Source organism: Plectropomus leopardus, chromosome 7, assembly GCF_026936395.1.
Source record: "Plectropomus leopardus strain MGB_pleo_1.0 chromosome 7, ASM2693639v1, whole genome shotgun sequence".
Taxonomy (NCBI): Eukaryota; Metazoa; Chordata; class Actinopteri; order Perciformes; family Serranidae; genus Plectropomus; species Plectropomus leopardus.
In genome coordinates this window covers 19,938,044-19,955,587 of record NC_142182.1, presented here as the reverse complement: position 1 = coordinate 19,955,587, position 17,544 = coordinate 19,938,044, and the positions used below count along the sequence as shown (strand labels likewise).

Here is a 17,544-nt window from a genome sequence, read left to right as displayed (position 1 = left end):
CAGGATAATTTTAAGAAAATGATAGCAAAGAGAACTAAAGAAGACAAAACAGAATTAGAAACATTAAAAAACAAAATGAAATAAAATAAATGATAGTAAGATTAAGTAATATTTTCTAAATATACTTAATATATTTAATAAAGAAAAAAGGGCAATAAAATAATATTTTACCGATATAAAAAAATATATAATTAATTAATTCCTAATAATAATGATAATAATAATAAAAAACAGGGCACGCTGAATCAGTGATTCATTAACATATTTTAATTTTTCAGTGTTTTAGTATAAAAATCCCACCAGCCTGTTGTTGGCTAGTTCCCCTCCCGTTGGCTATAACTGTGGTTTTTCCCAGAGAATCAGCTAAAGTACCAAATCTATGTACACACAACATCCACATCCAGAGGGGCCAAACAAAACAGAAAATCTACCCATCAAAACCCTGCCAAATAAAACATCAAACACTATCACCTCACCTCTCAGATTTAATGCTATCAATCCAAAATAAAAAAATGTAAAAAACCTCACAAAACAACAGAAGAGGAGGGGCCTCTACATACGGCTCCTCGTGTGCCCGTAGTACAATACTCTCTCTATAAAGTAATGCATATACATTTTCTGCTTTACAATAAATTAGTACAGGCACATTCTCTTCTCTCCTACAGCCGACTGTAGTTCAGTTCAGATGGAAAAGATGATTTTGTGACGTTTTACAGAGGACTTGAACTCATCACAGCAAACAAACAAAAAGACTGAAAACCTGATTGAAACTGTAAAAAAACAAAACAAAACCAAAAAAAACAGTGGGAAACTTGTGGGCAGCAGATTTTTTTTTGGTTTCGGTGTGAATGATGCACTTCAGGCATTTTAAATTTTGAGTGTATCTATATAGATTTTATATAAATATGTACAAACAAAAAGAGAAGTAGTCCAGTAAAAACATTCAGGTAAAAAATAAAGATGCAAACACACAAAAAATTAATGCCAAAGACAAGAGAACTTGAAGCTTGAGAACTCAATAACTTACAAAAACCGTAAAAAAGGAGCTGAAATAAAAATGTTCATTACAGTATGCATGTTTGTTTTTTTTCTCTCTGTGTAGAGATAGCACCAGCAGAAACAATGACACTGTCAGTGGATCATCACCTCCGACTGTATAAATATCTGAACACCAAATGTACCAAAACAAACTGAGGGAGTGAATAAATTAGTGTCAGGCCTTGTACAGGATATTTACAGGAGCTGCTGCAGTCACACACACACACACACACACACACACACACGCACACATACACACACACATACACACACACGCATGCACGCACGCACGCACGCACGCACACACACACACACACACTGATGGACATTTTCATGGCAGTGAGATTGTTGCAGCAGTCTTGCAGCACATTTAAGGAGGTCAGATGTCAAATCTGACACATTCAACAGGTGTAGACCCGTGATTTTTCAGTCCTCACAGCCCATGTTTGACTTTTTTTTCTCTCTTTCAACCTTTTACACCCGCTAACCGAGTCGTCTTCGTTGCATAGCTCTTTGACAAAACAAGATGGCCGTCACAAGCTACAGTATTCGGACGGGGTGGGGATTAGGGGAACATGTGTGGGGAGTCATGAAAACGATTCGGTTCCAGTTTGCAGGAATTGGTAAACATGACAATTGTGTGTGTTGTGCGTATGAGGCAGAAACTGAGTGTGTCTGCTGTGACGGTGTTCAAAACAAAAAGCTGACAGGGGAGAGGTGGATAATGGGAGAGGTGGTAGGAGGAGGTGGTTCAGTCTACAGGAGTGAGGCCGGCATTCGGCTCCAGCTTTCCGCTTACACGGTTCAGGTGGTTCATTGCTCGGTCGAAGGCTAGCTGCACAGCTTTACGGATGCAGGAGGAGCGAGCCTCCATCAGCTTGAATTTGTCGAGCGCCTGGTTGAGCCCGAAGGGAGCCATCTTGGATCTAGGAAGCCATTGCCTGCGGAAAGAGAAAACGAGAGGTCAGTGTGACACTGGTTGCACAAAAAGCTGCTTCTCACTCTAGATGACATCAGTGACCTCACAGTTTATATTCCTGACGTATCAGTGTCCTGCTGACTCTCGTCAATGGCTCCTAAGCTTCTCCTCACTTACAACCTTTAAATGAAGACAGAAATCTTCAAACTAGAAATTTCTGCTATATTTTAAACACACTTGGGCCTCACTTCTACTGCAGAGAAAAAAAAAACATTACAGCAACATCTGGTGTTTTAATACAATGGGAAAGTGTGCAATCACATCACAACCGGGTAAAATGACTGCAGTAGTCACGGGTATTTATCGCCTCCAGCTTTGATTGACATTGATGGAAACACGACACCCGGGTTAATGCGCTAATTTTAGCTCCATAGCCGGTGAGCTGCAATGATGCGTTGCCATTAATTATCGTCTAAGCTGCGCTTAAACGCCGATCCACATTAGTCCGCACCACGTTTCAGAGAGAGACTGAATTAGAAAGAGGCATGCAGACCCTATTACTGTTAGTAAACAGTTTGATCTTTTTTGGTGGGTGGGGCTTAGCTGGAGGCAAAACAATTTATCCACCGACGTTAGCTAGCTCTAGCTAGCAAGTTTTGTTGGCTTGTTTCCAACAACAGAGGAGGATGAAATGAGACTCTCTGAATATGTCAGGTCACTGTCTCTCTGGGACCGCAAGGGTTACTTGAATAAGTTAACGCTGACCAGCAGGACCAGACTGGTTGACCCGTATGCTCTCAGTCAGTGGATGGATGATTTGACATTTACACTTCCCTGACAGAAAAACCAAGAGTGTAGAGTTAAGACAAACTGAGGGTGCAGTCCTCAGTGCCTATAACTATTTTTTAAATGGCCATGTACAGGACTCCAAATACCACGATTTAACCAATGACCCAGCCAGCAGCAAGGACAGAAGACAGATGTACTGGTAAATATGAAAAATGCTCATGTGCGCAGTGCACACTTCATATCAGGAAGGGTTAAAAGTATTTACTGTTGTAGGAATAAATAACGTGATGTGTATGTGGGTTATCATGTCCACCTAATCAGAAAGTGGGGAGGTATACGGAGGAACACGAAATTTCACTGTAATGCTAACTTCTTATCACATTAGTTACCGTTAGCTTTGTTAGCAAAACAAAACTGTGGAAAAGTAAATCATAGACTGCACATAGATGGATGACATGACAGCTCCCCCAAAGCCAAAACAAAAATCTTTATATAATCCCTATCGTTATGATGATTGCCTCCGTCAGTTCTTTTGTCTAATCGCATTTAACCATTGTTGTCTTCATATATAGATGGGCAGTGGCTGCTGGTGTACAATAAAATCGCAGTATTGAGCCATTACTCTATTATGGCACCCAACACAACAAGACCACATTTTAAGACTCCTATGTAGTCTACAACCCTGTGGTGGTGATTACTGTTTCCATACTATCCTAACATCGTCGTGACATCAGCACTAAGTTTTCACAGGCCTCTGTCCATGCAGCCTTCTACTTTTTACCTGTTCACCAGCCTGTCTGTGACATTGAACAGACACACCTGAAACCTACCTACAACCTACTGTACCTAACCTACAGGTTAATGTGTATGTGTAATTCCAGCTCTCCGTTGACATGGTCATCTTAAGCACAGCATTTCAAAGTGCTAACCATTTAGAGGTGGTGAAATGTTGATGTTTTGTGATGTTAACTGTTTTGCCTTTTATTTTCTGCTGGCTTTACTGAAAAGCAGCCAGCCAGGGAGGAAGACCAGAGGTTGGGCACTATGTTTCCGCAGCAACACTGATGGATCTGGATGGCGTTTCTAGAGGCATTTGCCAAAATAAGACCACTAGCTAGTTACCTACCAGACATGAGTGGTGCACAATGCAGTAAACTTAAGAGTTGCAAAATTAACCTATAAGACGACATGCCTAACCAGTCAAACATATTCTCAATTGACAAATTAACAGTTTGTTGTTGACATCCCTACTTTTGATAGGAAATGCTTTTTTTTATTCCTCTTTTTATTACGTGAGTCGCTTAGTTCCTCACCAGCTGCGCTTGCTGTCGAAGAAGTGGACGAGGAAGAGTTTCTCTGCGGACCTGAACTGCATCCGCTCTCCGGCTCTGAGAACGTCCGGCGGCGGCTGGGGAAGCTCCACCCCGTTGTGCTGACAACCCGTCTTCCGGGCCCTGGGGTCCATGATCTGTGATGGCCAAAAAAAAAAACCAAAAACCAGAGTGGGAGGGACACTGAGTGAAGCTGCCTCCTCACAGTATCAGGGTGGAGTATTTCCTGGCAACCGCGTAGAAGAGCCCGCAGTCAGAGACACAAGCATGCAAGGCTGAGTCGAGCCGGAAACGCTCTGAGCGAAGCGGCCGACTCCACAAACACAAAGCAGTCCATGATCGGCCAGCTGGAAGCTCCCGCATGGCTGTGAGCACAAATCACGAGCTACAGCACGCACGATGGCAGAGGGGCAGATGGGTAATGAGACACAGAGGGGACCAACACGCACTCACCAGGGCGGGGTAGGAGGGATATCCACTACATTTAGCCCAAACTAGTTTAAGAGGCTCCAGAACAAATGGAGAAGCAGCGGAGGGCTTCCACACCTCTACAGGAACAACGATAAGCAAGTTATGAAGTATTCAATGCAACAGACACAGAGCACAAGCAGTCTGAGCTAGGCTTGGGCAGTATCATGGTATTACGGTATACTAGGGTAGATAAAATCCCAAAGGTATGTTTTTTAATACCATCAAAACACAGGCGCTCCTCTTTCTACTAAACTTATTGTATGTAGTGGCACAGCACGCACCACCAGAACTCAGTCTCCGATCTCTACTGGTGGAACAGGCAGCTGAGCTGAAAGACACCATGACATCCAGTCAGATTTATTCAGACCAAACCAGACCTGATGATAGTTTGAACAGTAGACTTACTTAGTAGATTACTAAAAAGAGTAACCAAGACTGTTTGGCTGAGTTTTATTTTTTTTTTCTGTCAAGTTTTAATGAAGTGGGTTTTATGATGAGTACGTTGAATTCAAAAGGTGTAGAGTAATAGATCTCTGTTTAATAAGGAAAATAGATAGAAACTTCAGAAAGGTATGAAAAATCAGATACTGCCCATGCCTAGTCTGAACACACAACAAAGAACACAAACAGGTTTTTTTTAAAGATTACCTTTAAAAAAAAAAGAGAGATTCTGGGTTTGTCATATATCGCTGTAAAGCTGTTCAGACTGATGCAGGGTTTATATAGTTTTTTTTCCCCCATGAACATAACGTGGAAGTAAGATTGTCCTGGCCGATTCATTACGGTATAATTTTATAGATTATTTCTTTGGTCTTTATTTGAGAGATGACAGCAAACAGGCAGACTGGAAATTGAACCGAGGACATTGCGATTATGTGCCATTTGCTGTTACCATTGTGGTAAAGGCGCACCACTAAGGGCATTCTTTAATGGATTGTATTGGTTAACATAAAGGCGGTCAAATGCCTTCTTTTCTTACTGTATTCTACTGTATTTTGTTAGCCTCAACACTTTTTTAGTAGTAAATCAATGTATATGGGTATTTAGTAGTGTTGATAGATAGGTACTGGTGGGTTATAGGCCAGAATAGGTCAGCACTGTTGTTTTCCCAGCTTCAAAAACACTTCCAGACCACGGGTCGGGAGGCAGCACAAAGGAGGGGCTGCCAGACCTGTCCTGATACTTGTTTTTCATGTTCCACAGAAGAGGCACTTAAGCTAAAATTCTGTGGTTTAGTTACTCTTTTAATTACAGGAAAAGTATTTCAGTGCTTACATGAAATTAAAAAAAATTAGACATGTAAGGCAAAATACACAGATTCAGCTCTGATTTTCCCTCTTCTTATTTGCAAAGATCAGTCTATGTAACACTGAGCTAGCAGCTTCCCATTTTTAACTGGCGCTGATCGTCACTTTCACAGGTTAAAATTAAAAACCTTTCAGGCAGCAGATCATATCGGCTGCCCCTAATTAATATTCATTCAGTGAGTAACTTGCTGGCAGGCCAAAATTAAACATGCATGTAGTTGAGTTTGTGTGCTCTCAGTCAGCTGGGGCCTGTGCTCATCAAAGATGATTTGTGAGAGAAGACGCTCCACTATGTATCACTGTACAATCAGAGTGAACTGAGTGTTTTTGAAAGTTTCAAAAACTCCAACAGGGTAAGGACTCATTTATGCTCAACCTTAAATACAAAGACAGACAAAGCTTTCTTTCGTACTCCGCATTAACTTCTTCCTTATTTGTGCACTTTTCTGATTTTTGATAAAGACGAAATGAAGCAGTACCAGCGGAGACTATGGGGGCAGTGCAGCCAAGTTCAAAGTAGATCAACCGTAGGGAACGACAAACAAATTGAAATAATGCCGAAACGAAACAAATCAGTAATATGATATGTAGTGATATTAATAAAAAGAACCCTACGTCCACGTCGGGATGTATTTAATGGCCGCACAGACGCCCGGCATCTACAACACTGCCTCTGTTTAAAAGGTAAATATTATAACCTTCTCCACCATTGCCTTGTTTGCTGTTGCATGAAACTTTTGACTCTGCCCTCTAGTGCCATTTCTTGGCCATATCCATGCCAACATAAAGGACGCGTGGAAGTATGAAGCCAATGTCATTTACAGCTGTTGAAACAGACATAGCTAGTGTAATACAAAAAGGGACTATAAATGAGCCTTAAGATGTCGTCTTTCTAGTGGATCATTTCATGGTCATTTGTGGATTTGCTCAACATTCACTCAGAAATCAATGATTTAAGTTTATAAATATATTGGTTTTGGACTTGGACCTTTAGAATTTGGATTAAGAATCTCTTGAAAAGTTGTGTGTCAAATTTCATAGACTTATTAAATCTTTTACTTTGTGCTGCTATGTATTTTGTAAGTATTTTGTTTTTTAACATTTCAGCTGATGTAGCTGTTTTACCTAATGAGACTAACTGTACACCAGTCTGATCTTAGAAAGAACAATATAGTTTTACAAGTTGAACCAAAGATAACTTTCACTTCTCCAAATGAATTGTTATTTGTTTGTTGAGAAACCAGGATGTGAGTCTATAATTCACTGAACACACACTATAAAAAATTACGGACTTCGCTTCCACCTTGTCTATCACAGGTTTCCTGTTTCTGGACTCTTTGCTCATTTATCACTTCCTTTATGGCTAAAACCCACAATTTTGAGTCATCCAGGACCTTGGAGGCCCCTGGACTTCAGCTGAAGAACCAATGAGATGGTAGGAGTTCCTGGCTCTGTAAAAATCCCAGTTCCCAATATAGGGAAGGAAGAAATAAGTAAACTCGCACATAAACTTTATTAGTATAATAATAGCGAGTTTTCAATAAGTTTAGTAAATCAGCAGACAGAGAGAAGAGCTGACCAATCAAAGCGTGCCATGCTGTGTCATGCACATTCATCAGATATGAACAGATGGATGTTGCTCTGCTCACCTGTAGGAATCTTGGCAGCTTTGGTGAACTCTCCGTTCTCGATGCAGGTCATCAGAGTGCTTTTGTCGTCCACAGTGCTCCGTCGAGCTGCTGGTGACCGCCCTTTACCGTTTTTGGACACAATGACGGTACTAAAAGAGACAAGGAAAGAAAGGCAAGGAAGATGTTTAGAAACTTTGTGAGGTGGAGTGTCTTGAACACACCAGCTGCACAGAAATTTTGAAGTCTAAGTTTAAGACTCTGCAGTGTATTGCTGTCATCATAAACAAATCATGATCAGGGTTCAATTCATATCAAGATATTTTTATGGTGTTTTAACTTCATTTTAACATGTTTTTCTTGTTCTTACAAAATATTTTTTCTTTTTATAGCATAAAATATTTTGCATGCCACACTGACATCACCATGGCTCAAAATACTGTTTTATCGATTATTTGATCATAAGTACGGTGTTGGGGTTGGTTGTGTAACTGTGCATTACAGGTTTTTCAGTGTTTATTTATATGTGTTTGTTTCCTTGATTACAGATCAGCTTCGTTCAGAACCAAACATATACCCCTCAGTGTATATCATCAACACACAATGTACTTTGAATCCAGGAGTTAATGAATCCAAACAGAAAAATAAACAACAGGTATGTGTTTTATGTTTTCATTGATAAATAAGTAACAAAGTGAAGTGGCTACTTGTTATAATCTGTTCTAATAATATAATCTAATCTTGTTATGTTTTTTCCAGATTAATAACTACTGTAAATGTACACCTTAATATGTAGGCAATAAAACATGTGGGGTCCAAATCAAAGATTAAGATGTTCTCATAAAGAGCAACAAATTAAAGAGACATTGTTTTCTTCTTTTCATGGCTTTCTCCATCAATCCCATCATGTGACTGTGTTGCTAGATCAGATCTCAGCTATGAATTAGGTCAGTAGGATGTTATCAGTGCTGACAGAAATGATGGGCACAGCTATTCATATATTCAACCTTGTGTTATCATTAAACAGCATGGATGTTTCCTGCTGAACTCACCTTGTGCTGCAGAGGACGCTCCCGCTGGAGGAGATGCTTGACTCGGAGGCACAGCGGCGGCGTGGCTCCAGCAGGCGGGGAGAAGGTGAGATTTCTTCCTCCTCCACAACAAAACCGTTCGCTATTCCTGGAAGGAAAAACAACAAAGGAAACTTGTCATGGTGTAGTGTAGGGTTATAGGTACAATAGTACTCTGATGATTAAAACGGTTTCTTTAACATTGAAGTTCATATCTTGTCACTGGGGAGATTTTTGCTTTGATTTTAAAACATGACATTTGAGTCAGTACCTGTACCAAGGCGTTTAATTGGCGACTCCTCTTCATCTTCCTCGCCATCAGCGCTGCTGCTGCGTCTTCTTTTCTTCGGCAGAAGGAGAGTCTCCAGGCGAGGGATCACCACTGACAGGAAGGTTTTGGTGCCCAGGGGTGGCAGCGTCACAGCAGCTGCCTCTTGGGTCTTGGTCTTGGGGGGTTTCTGGGGGCTGGTGCTCTTGGATTTGCGGAAGAGAACGCTGTTCCGTCTGTTGCAGGCGCTAGAGGCTTCAGTGTGGAGGTCGCCGTTAGGAAGCAACGGTTCTGGGAGGTGTCCGTTGAGTGCCTCTGTGAGTGCTGAGGTAGATGTGTCGCCATCGAGCTCCATGGGAGTATGGTCCGTGCTGGATTTGACGGCCTTCAGGGGGTGCAGCTCCGAGTCCCCGGGCGAGGTGTCGAGCTGCGACACTGAGGTTAACAGCTCCAGTGTTGGCGGAGGTAAAGGTTTCTCCTCCTGTGGCGTACAGGGCTCTTCTGGAGATTCAGAGTGTGCTCTCTCCTCTGACTGGGTAGGGGTTGGGCTCGGCTCAGGAGCTGCATTCGGCAGAGTTTTGAGGGACTGCTTCAGGCTCATCTCGCTGCGGACCTCCATTATGGTTTTCTTGAGCAGTTTGAGCCTCTTGCTGCGGGACGGGCTGTGCTTCATGGCCGTGCTCAGGTCCAGTTTCTCTAGCAGCTCCTTCAGTTGATCCTCCAGAGGGGTCAGCTGACGGTAAGAGGGGGTCAGGAGCCGGTCCACTGAGAGAAACAGATGGTCACATGACATCATCAGTATTATTTCCATAACATTACTCCAGCACTTTTAGAGATGATGAAATAAAAAAATCCCCAATAATGACATATGCCCAAAACACATGAACAGAACTTTGAGCACCAGTCCAAAAACACAGAGATTCAGTCCACAATATCCAAACACTGACCGATTTCCTGTTTCTTAATGATCAAGCAACTTACCATCCTCCCAGGTGAAGGGGGGCGGCGGCTCCAGTTTCGGAGCCTCGGGCAGATGCAACCCACTGGGGAAGTCGAAACCGATCCTCTCAGCCTCTCTGCGGGCCCTGCGGAGGATGGCTCCTCCGTGGTCCTGCATCCGCTGACCTGCCTTGTAGAAAAATGTGTCCTTGGCATTGTATTTCATGCAGTTGAAGATTATGAGGTTGAAGTCTGCCTCGAACTCCTCCAGGCTCCTGTAGTCGTGAGCGTCAATACGTTTCCTCATGGTGGAGAAATCCATGGGGTTTTTTATGTGGTCCAGGTAGTCAGGAACCTGCAAGAGACACAGGAGACACATTTGAGGCCGCAGATTTTCTGATTCACTTTTATTCATGGCTGCAACTACATTCCTTGTCAATTAATGAGCGGATTATTTTCTTGATTAATCAGTTAGTTGTCTGGTCTACAATATGCCAGAAAAAAAAGTGAAATATCTGTTTCCCAAAACTCAAGATGACGCCCAAATGTTTTGTTTGGTCCAAAACCAAAGATATTAAGTTCACTGTCATAGAGGAGTAATGAAACCAGAAAATATTCACATTTATGAAGCTGGGATCAAATAATTTTGACTTTTTTCACTCGATACACAATACATAGTTGTCAAATGAATTGGCTACTAATCTCACAGTTGACAACTAAAACTGATTTTTCTTTTTAGCTAAATTTTTATTGCAGACATAACTTCTCATTCATTATTTAAACCTAACAAGTGATGAGTCAAGAATTTGTTAGTTAGCACTGTACACTTCCTTTGGTTGCTTCACATTAAAGGTCTACCCCTGCCTTCTCATTCAAAGACATGCAGGAAATGATGCAGGCAATACTTATGCATAATATTTAAATTAAACATTAATTTGTTCCAACATTTTGGTCTATATTAAGGCAGAACGATTCTTGCTGTTCTAAATCACTATTCTCCTAAAGAATTGGGGTCACGATTCTCTCACACGATTCTTTTTTTTTTTTCCAACAAAAACATTTATTGAACTTAGATGCTGAAGTGCAAAAACACGTGTGAGATGCTTGCTGTCAGACAGGGCTTTAAACAGATGAAATTAACATAAGACATGTCGAAGTGCTCAACTGACAGATATCTTATCAAAGTGCTAAATTTAAACATGACAGTCTCTTGTAACAAAAAACAAAACGTCAATTTTTTTCTCTGTATTTGGTGGTTGAGATTCTGCAAAGTGCTGTGAAGTTTGATTGATTCAAAACACACATTAAAGACACACATTAAACATGCCTTAATAGCGAAAATATCACATGTACCGAAATCAACTTCAGTATAACTTGTATGGTTTTCTGACAAAACACTTTTTTTCCACATGTATACAACATGCTTATATTATCAGCACAAGCTTGTGGCATTTTACATTGTATAAATTAGCCTAGCAGCTAGTGGAGATATCCTCTACTCATATAAAGCCAAGAACAACAGCAACATTTAACAAAGGTAATACAAAAGTTTGGCTCAATTAAAACTCACTAGGTTCACCAACAAATCCATTGTCTTATACTAGACATATTTTATCAACAAATACTACATGCTAACATTATTAGCACAAGCCTATGGCATTTCACATAGTATAAATTAGCCAAGCAGCCAGTGTCAATATAAGCAGCTGTAAAACAGTGGCCAGTTTTGTGTCTATTATATTCTTCACAACAAAAAGTCCTACATTGTTTTGTAATTTATTGACTTTTATTGTGAAGCTGCCAAAACAGGAAATACTGGGTTTTAATCTTCAGTGATGTAACACAAATCCCGAGAAATATATTAGTATTATTATTATTATTATTATTATTTTTGATAGATAGCAAAGCAAATTGTTTTTGAGCAGACTCATAAAAGGTTGCGCACCTCTTTAATGCAGACGGGCTGAGCAAAGATACTGTACTGGTCCTTCTCCTGCAGCTGACTGAGCACGGCTCTCAGCAGGATGTTGAAAGGGGTCAGCTGGACCTCCAGCACTGACTGCTGCAGCTTCATCTGACGGGAAAAGACACAGTCATGTATATATCATGTATGTGTGAGTGTGTGTGTGTATATATATATATATATATATATATACATATATATATATATATATATATATATATATATATATATTTTAGGGCTGTTAGGTGATTTAAAAATGAATCAAATTAATTACATGCTCTGTCATTAATTAGTCACATACATCCAATTTTGCTGTGAATGTATTTTTAAAAATTCAATTCACATTTTCAAGCACAAATTCCACTCATTTATGAAGTTGTACAAGCTCCTGCATTGTCAATAGCACGATCTCAGCATATTTCAAAATAAAATGCCTTGAGTTAACAACTGATTGGATTCTGTCAACAGGGATGTTGTCAAAGGACTTTTATTTTGAAAGAAACACAGGCAAGTTTTGAGTAAAACAGACATCTTTGTATTTCCTCATCTCTGTGACAGAGAGAGACTTTTAAACTGAAGTTAGAAGGTGGTGTAGAGTCAAGCAAGCTACCATTTCTCTAGATGTGCCGCGGCTGACATGCAACTAGACGCACCTGACCAACGCTGCCCATGCAGGCAGTGTGGATGCTCTTACCTGTTAACATGGGCACTGCTGCTAAATGCTTTACGTTAAGGTGATTTTTCAGGATTAAAGTACTCCAATCGTGCAAAACTCATGTTACAAAGCCACTGTGGCTTTCAATGACCACAGAACCCGATCAATCGGCATCAATTTTCTTAACGAATTTTAAATATGTATATATCTATATCTATATCTATATCTATATCTATATATATATATATATATATATATATATATATATATATATATATATACATACACATACATACACGTACATATACGCACATATACATATCCAAACAGGAAACCATGAAGCTTATCGTCATTATTTATAGATTATTTTATTTGAAATGAGGCTTGAGTAGCAGCAAAGCAGCATTTAATAAGGTGGCTCTACCTCCTCTCTTTTCAGCTTCTCTCTCTTTCTGATGAGCTCCAGCAGCAGGCGAGCTCGCTCCAGGTCGTGGCGGAGGCGGTGCCACTCCTTCAACTGCTCCTTCAGCGCCTGGTTTGTCTCCATACGGTCCTATAGAAAGCCAACTTCACTTCAGTAAGAAGCACAACAAGTAAGGATAATAATGCTCCGCAGCGAGTTTCAACAGCACTGACCTTTTGCTTGACTTTGGGCGGCTGAGGGTTGGCCTGCAGCCGGCGGATCAGCGGCACATTGTTTCTTGACTGCCTCTTCTGCACCCAGTAGCTCAGCACCCGCTCAACAAACACACGCTTCCTCTGAACTGCCACCTGGTTCAGTATAGTGTCGAAACTGACCCACGGGGAAACCAAAGGGAATATTAATCAATCAATAAAAATCATTTGTTTCATTCAGAGGAGATAACCTAAGCACAAACACAATCATCTATCTAACAAAAAAAATAAAGCCCTTTTAGAATGGAACTAAAAAGGAAGTGAAATTAAATTATTATATTATTATAAGTATCTATTTGGTCTACCAACAGAAAAGGGAAATATGTTGCTTTTCTTGATGGTTTTCTTGGCGATTTTGTGTTTGCATTCTGCATGTGAGACTCCACTGCTTGAATTCCCATCTCAAGTTTGAGAGGAAGAATTTTTTTAATTAAAAAAGTAGATGTTACCGAGATTTCACAATGCAACGGCAAAAAAAACAAAACGAAAAACATTAATAGAATCAGACTGTCATCCATGTTTTAGTATTATACAGACTTTACAAAAAATAATTTAGGTAATTTTAATACCAACTAAGGTCTTATTTTTAGATTAATGAATTCAATGCCTTTTAAGACTACTTAAGGATCCGCAGGAACCCTGATAATAGTCCTTACCAATATTGAGACTGGTGTACACTGGAGGTCTGAATGGTGAATGGCTAGAAACAGGCCTATTACTGAACAGGATGTACATAAATTAATCAAAAAAAGTCTGCAGTTAGAGCTGGGTGTAAATGACTAAGTAGTGAGTAGAACTGTGAGGACCATCGATAGTCAGAAGTAACAACTAATAATATATGCATCTGAAGCATTCTGGAAGTCCTGTTTGCCAGCTTACCTTGAAGTGGTGATACTGGGCCCAGAGTTGGTGGGGGTCTCTGGCTCTGGTTCTGGTTCAGGCTCCACTTTCTTACTCTTCTTCTTGTGCCAGCCCTTGCCCCGCGACTTCCCCCTCTTGTCAGCCCTCTTATGGCAGGCTCCATTTTTTGGGTGCGGTTCCTTGTAGATGTTGAGCGGTCGGCGGTCGCAGCCTTCAGGCGTGTGGCTGCAGCAGTAAGCAGTCTTTTTCACAGAGAAGGTGGCAGCACCGGCCGCAGTCACCTCTTTGACGGGCTCCATCTTCATGTAAAGGCCGGCCCTCTGGGCACAGCTGACATGGAAGGCAGTGTAACAGTTGATCTTGTCACACTGGATGCATGCTCCTGCGCCCTTCTCTTTACACAGATAACAGGTGAGCTTCCAGCGCGCTGGTGGGATATTGCGGACGCCATCAATGGGCTCAATGAAAACTGTGTCAGAGAAGCCGACTTCAGGCACCCATAGAGCACATGCTACATGGCCCCAGCGGTCGTCATCAGTCTTCTTCAGCGCTCCGCCTCGGTTGGGACAGAAGACACACTCAGCGGGCCTCGATGGACACTGCAGGCAGTGGCGACAGAGCCATTGGCCCTCAGGGATGTATGGTACGCCATAGCACTCCTGGTGCACAGCGATATTGCAGGAGTCGCAGAAGAGGATGACGTTACTGTCAGCTCCATCTCCATCCATGCAGATGCAGCAGACAGCGTCCTCATCCACCAGTGACTGCAGGTCGCTCTGACCCTGCGTGGCTGAGTATGACTCCTTCTCAAAGCGGTCCATGAGAAACTCAAACAGGTTGTGCGACACCTGGCTGATGCCTTCGCTCTTCCTCTTTTCATTGATGATCTCCAGCCAGGCATAGTCCTCTTCATCCATGTCATACTCCACCTCCTCGTCCAGCTCCTCCGCTGTCCTCTCTGTGTATTTGTAATACGCCGTTGGCCTCTTCGGCACCACGGGCAAATTATATTCAACCGTTCTAACCTTTGGCTCTAACAGGCCTCCGGTACTGCTGTGCGTGCCACTGCTCCCGTGTGAGGCCATGAGTGCAGCGTTCTTCTTCTGCTGGTTGTTTTTGAGACGCACAGATCGCACCAGGACCTGCTGGGGCTTCTCGTTGTTCTCCTTGTTGCTGTTGCACTCCATAATCTCCTGCGCCGTGGGGTCATCATCAGTGATGACGTCAAGCTTGTCATAGATGCTGAGCCGGTGCACGCGGCCATCCACCTCCAGCTCCACTATCCGCTGAGCCTGTGCATATGTCAGGGTCTCCCGGTTGGGCGATGGCTTGATGGGAGATGAATCCCTCTTCAGTGCCGCAGGTCGGTGATGCCGACTTTTCTTTTTCATCTTGAAGCCGTAAAGACCCTGAAAACCAGACAAAAGAAACAACACTTTTAATGACTCGCGTATGTGAAGTGGTGGTAACAACTGCAGAACAACAACAATATTTATGTCATTAACTCTGTGAAGCAACAGCCAGCACATAGAGCAGTGTGTGCTGGATATAACAGAACCTGCAGTAATAATTAACATCCTCAACCCTCAATGAGGTGTTGCAGAAACATTGGTGAGCAGTGTGTTTACACAAGTGTATCAGCACCTTTCATCACCTTTAACAGCCTTCGATCATAAAGGACAAGAAAAATATGCAAAGACAAAATACACAACTTTTTATCTGTGAGTGAGGTTTCATAACTGCCTCTAAACAACATACAAGTGGTTTGAAAGATAAAAAAAGGTATTATTTTATACTAAATTGAAATTAAAGACAGTTGAATAGGGATGCACAATATTGGATTTTTTGACAATATCCCATATGCCAATAAGCAATACCAATTTATCCACTTTTTTCCTATTACACATACTCTTATCGTGATGGCCCACCAGCAGATGGAGACATACTATACAATGCTTTTCAGTGTTTGTAATTTTCCACTTCATTTTGCAAAATAAGAAAAATACTTAAACTTAGGGTTGATGGTATGTACGTGTTCACTTTGTCAATTAAAAAAAACAACCAAACACCTGTTTGTGATATCCGCAGAAATCGGTAAGTTGGCCAATTCAAATATTTCATTTAAATATTGGCCGATACCGATGACATGCCGATATTATCATGCATTCGTACAGTTAACCTCGACCACGTAATATAAAAAGGTTTCCAGTTGAGCCCTTTGTTGAGTGATTTGCACACAAATAGCAACTGTAACAAGTCTTTGAAGAAAAAGCTTTATCTTTTTGAAGCTTAAAATACACAATGTTTGGCATTTTTGCTTGGAAATAGCTCACATGATTTGGGCATCTGAACACATCACAGGAAAACTGATGTTCCAGGTTTCAAATGATTAAGTATATTTTAGAGAACATACTTTTGTGTTTTTACCTGAGTAAGACTTTGAAAGCGGACCTTTTACATGTAATAACATAATAAAAAAATCGTTGCAGCTCCAGTTGAGAGCAACTGAAAAGAAAGGGTGCCAATATACTTGATCAAGTAAGTTGTTTTAACCCCTGCTATGTTGTGAAGCTAACACCAGAAGCTGATTGCAACTCCGACTGCAACCGCAGCTTTTAAAGGGAAGTCCCAGTGTCTGTTTGTGCACCTTTAATTCACGAGATCTTGTTTTCATTTGGCTGCTGAATGAAGTTACAGTAAAGGTGTTGGAATCAGACTGACTAAGATAACGTTCACTGGCTTAATGAAAGAAATGAACGGAGAACAGCGCACCTCGTCGCCGACAAAACCCAGCCTGCGGTGGGCTCAGCTCGCCTGACTGAAGCCGCAGAGAGCTGGTTGTTGTTGGGGATCAGTGGCTAACAGCAGCTGCAGCTCGTTTGGTTTCTCTCTGTTGAACGGTTACTGCTAGCCACCAGCTAACGTTAGCTTCCCCTAATCGAACCACAACGTCGATTTGTGTTTAATAATCGATTCAGCTTCAACCAGAAATACCAAACATAGGTCTGTTACAAAAAAAGACGACCCGGTGGTGTCGTCCCATCAGATGGCAGAGCCTCCGGTGGCCGGTTTGATGCATTAGGACACTCCGTCCACAAACCGAGCTTAACGTTAGCGTGCTAGCATTACACCAAGCTGAAGGGGGGAGGAAATATGGCGACCAACACAACAAGAAACTGCCTCGATTGGAAAAGTTGGCTTCTCCTCGGAGCAGCGCGGCCTGGTTGTAGATTTCAACCGGCCCAGACTGAAGACGGCTGATATTTAAGATGCGAGGACAGAGTTGGGCTGAACTTACCTCGGTATTTTCACGAATTCAGCTTGTAAAAACGGCAGCTATGGCGCGCGCGGCCTGCGGAGCGAAGCGGCAGTTAAATCCACATTCAGTCCGCTGATCCAACGGCTGCCGCGGCTCGCGCTGAACCGAGTTAAACTGGAGAGTGACCGACAGGTATCCAGGGCGACGGAGCCGGTTTCAGAGTGTTATTACCTTGATCAGGGTGATTACGGATCAATGAAAACTGTTTAAATGCAGCAGGGCTCAGCGGCTGGCCGAGCTTCTCTTCCCCCAACAACAATGCGGTTGTGTGAGTTCTTACGTCGTGACGTCACCGCCTACAAACGGGTGGG

General features: G+C 41.9%; 1 protein-coding gene across 3 annotated transcripts; it reads right to left on the bottom strand.

Moving 5' to 3' along the window:
* Window positions 1-245: 245 nt before the first annotated feature.
* On the bottom strand, window positions 246-17,495 carry LOC121949875 (bromodomain-containing protein 1-like). Of its 3 annotated transcripts, XM_042495694.2 has the most exons (11): window positions 17,213-17,493; window positions 13,933-15,323; window positions 13,015-13,171; window positions 12,803-12,931; window positions 11,706-11,834; window positions 9,803-10,115; window positions 8,825-9,586; window positions 8,536-8,662; window positions 7,505-7,635; window positions 4,060-4,214; window positions 1,816-1,979 (listed from the first exon to the last, which is right to left on the bottom strand). In XM_042495694.2, the coding sequence occupies exons 2-11, from the start codon at window positions 15,303-15,305 to the stop codon at window positions 1,965-1,967; spliced, it is 3,291 nt and encodes a 1,096-aa protein (XP_042351628.2). In that variant the 5' UTR covers window positions 15,306-15,323; window positions 17,213-17,493; the 3' UTR covers window positions 1,816-1,964. The 3 variants fall into 3 exon arrangements, with proteins under 3 accessions (XP_042351629.2, XP_042351628.2, XP_087936287.1); XM_042495695.2 differs by lacking the exon at window positions 4,060-4,214 and having other exon boundaries at window positions 246-1,979; window positions 17,213-17,494; XM_088080161.1 differs by lacking the exons at window positions 1,816-1,979; window positions 4,060-4,214 and adding an exon at window positions 4,221-4,625 and having other exon boundaries at window positions 17,213-17,495.
* Window positions 17,496-17,544: the final 49 nt, after the last annotated feature.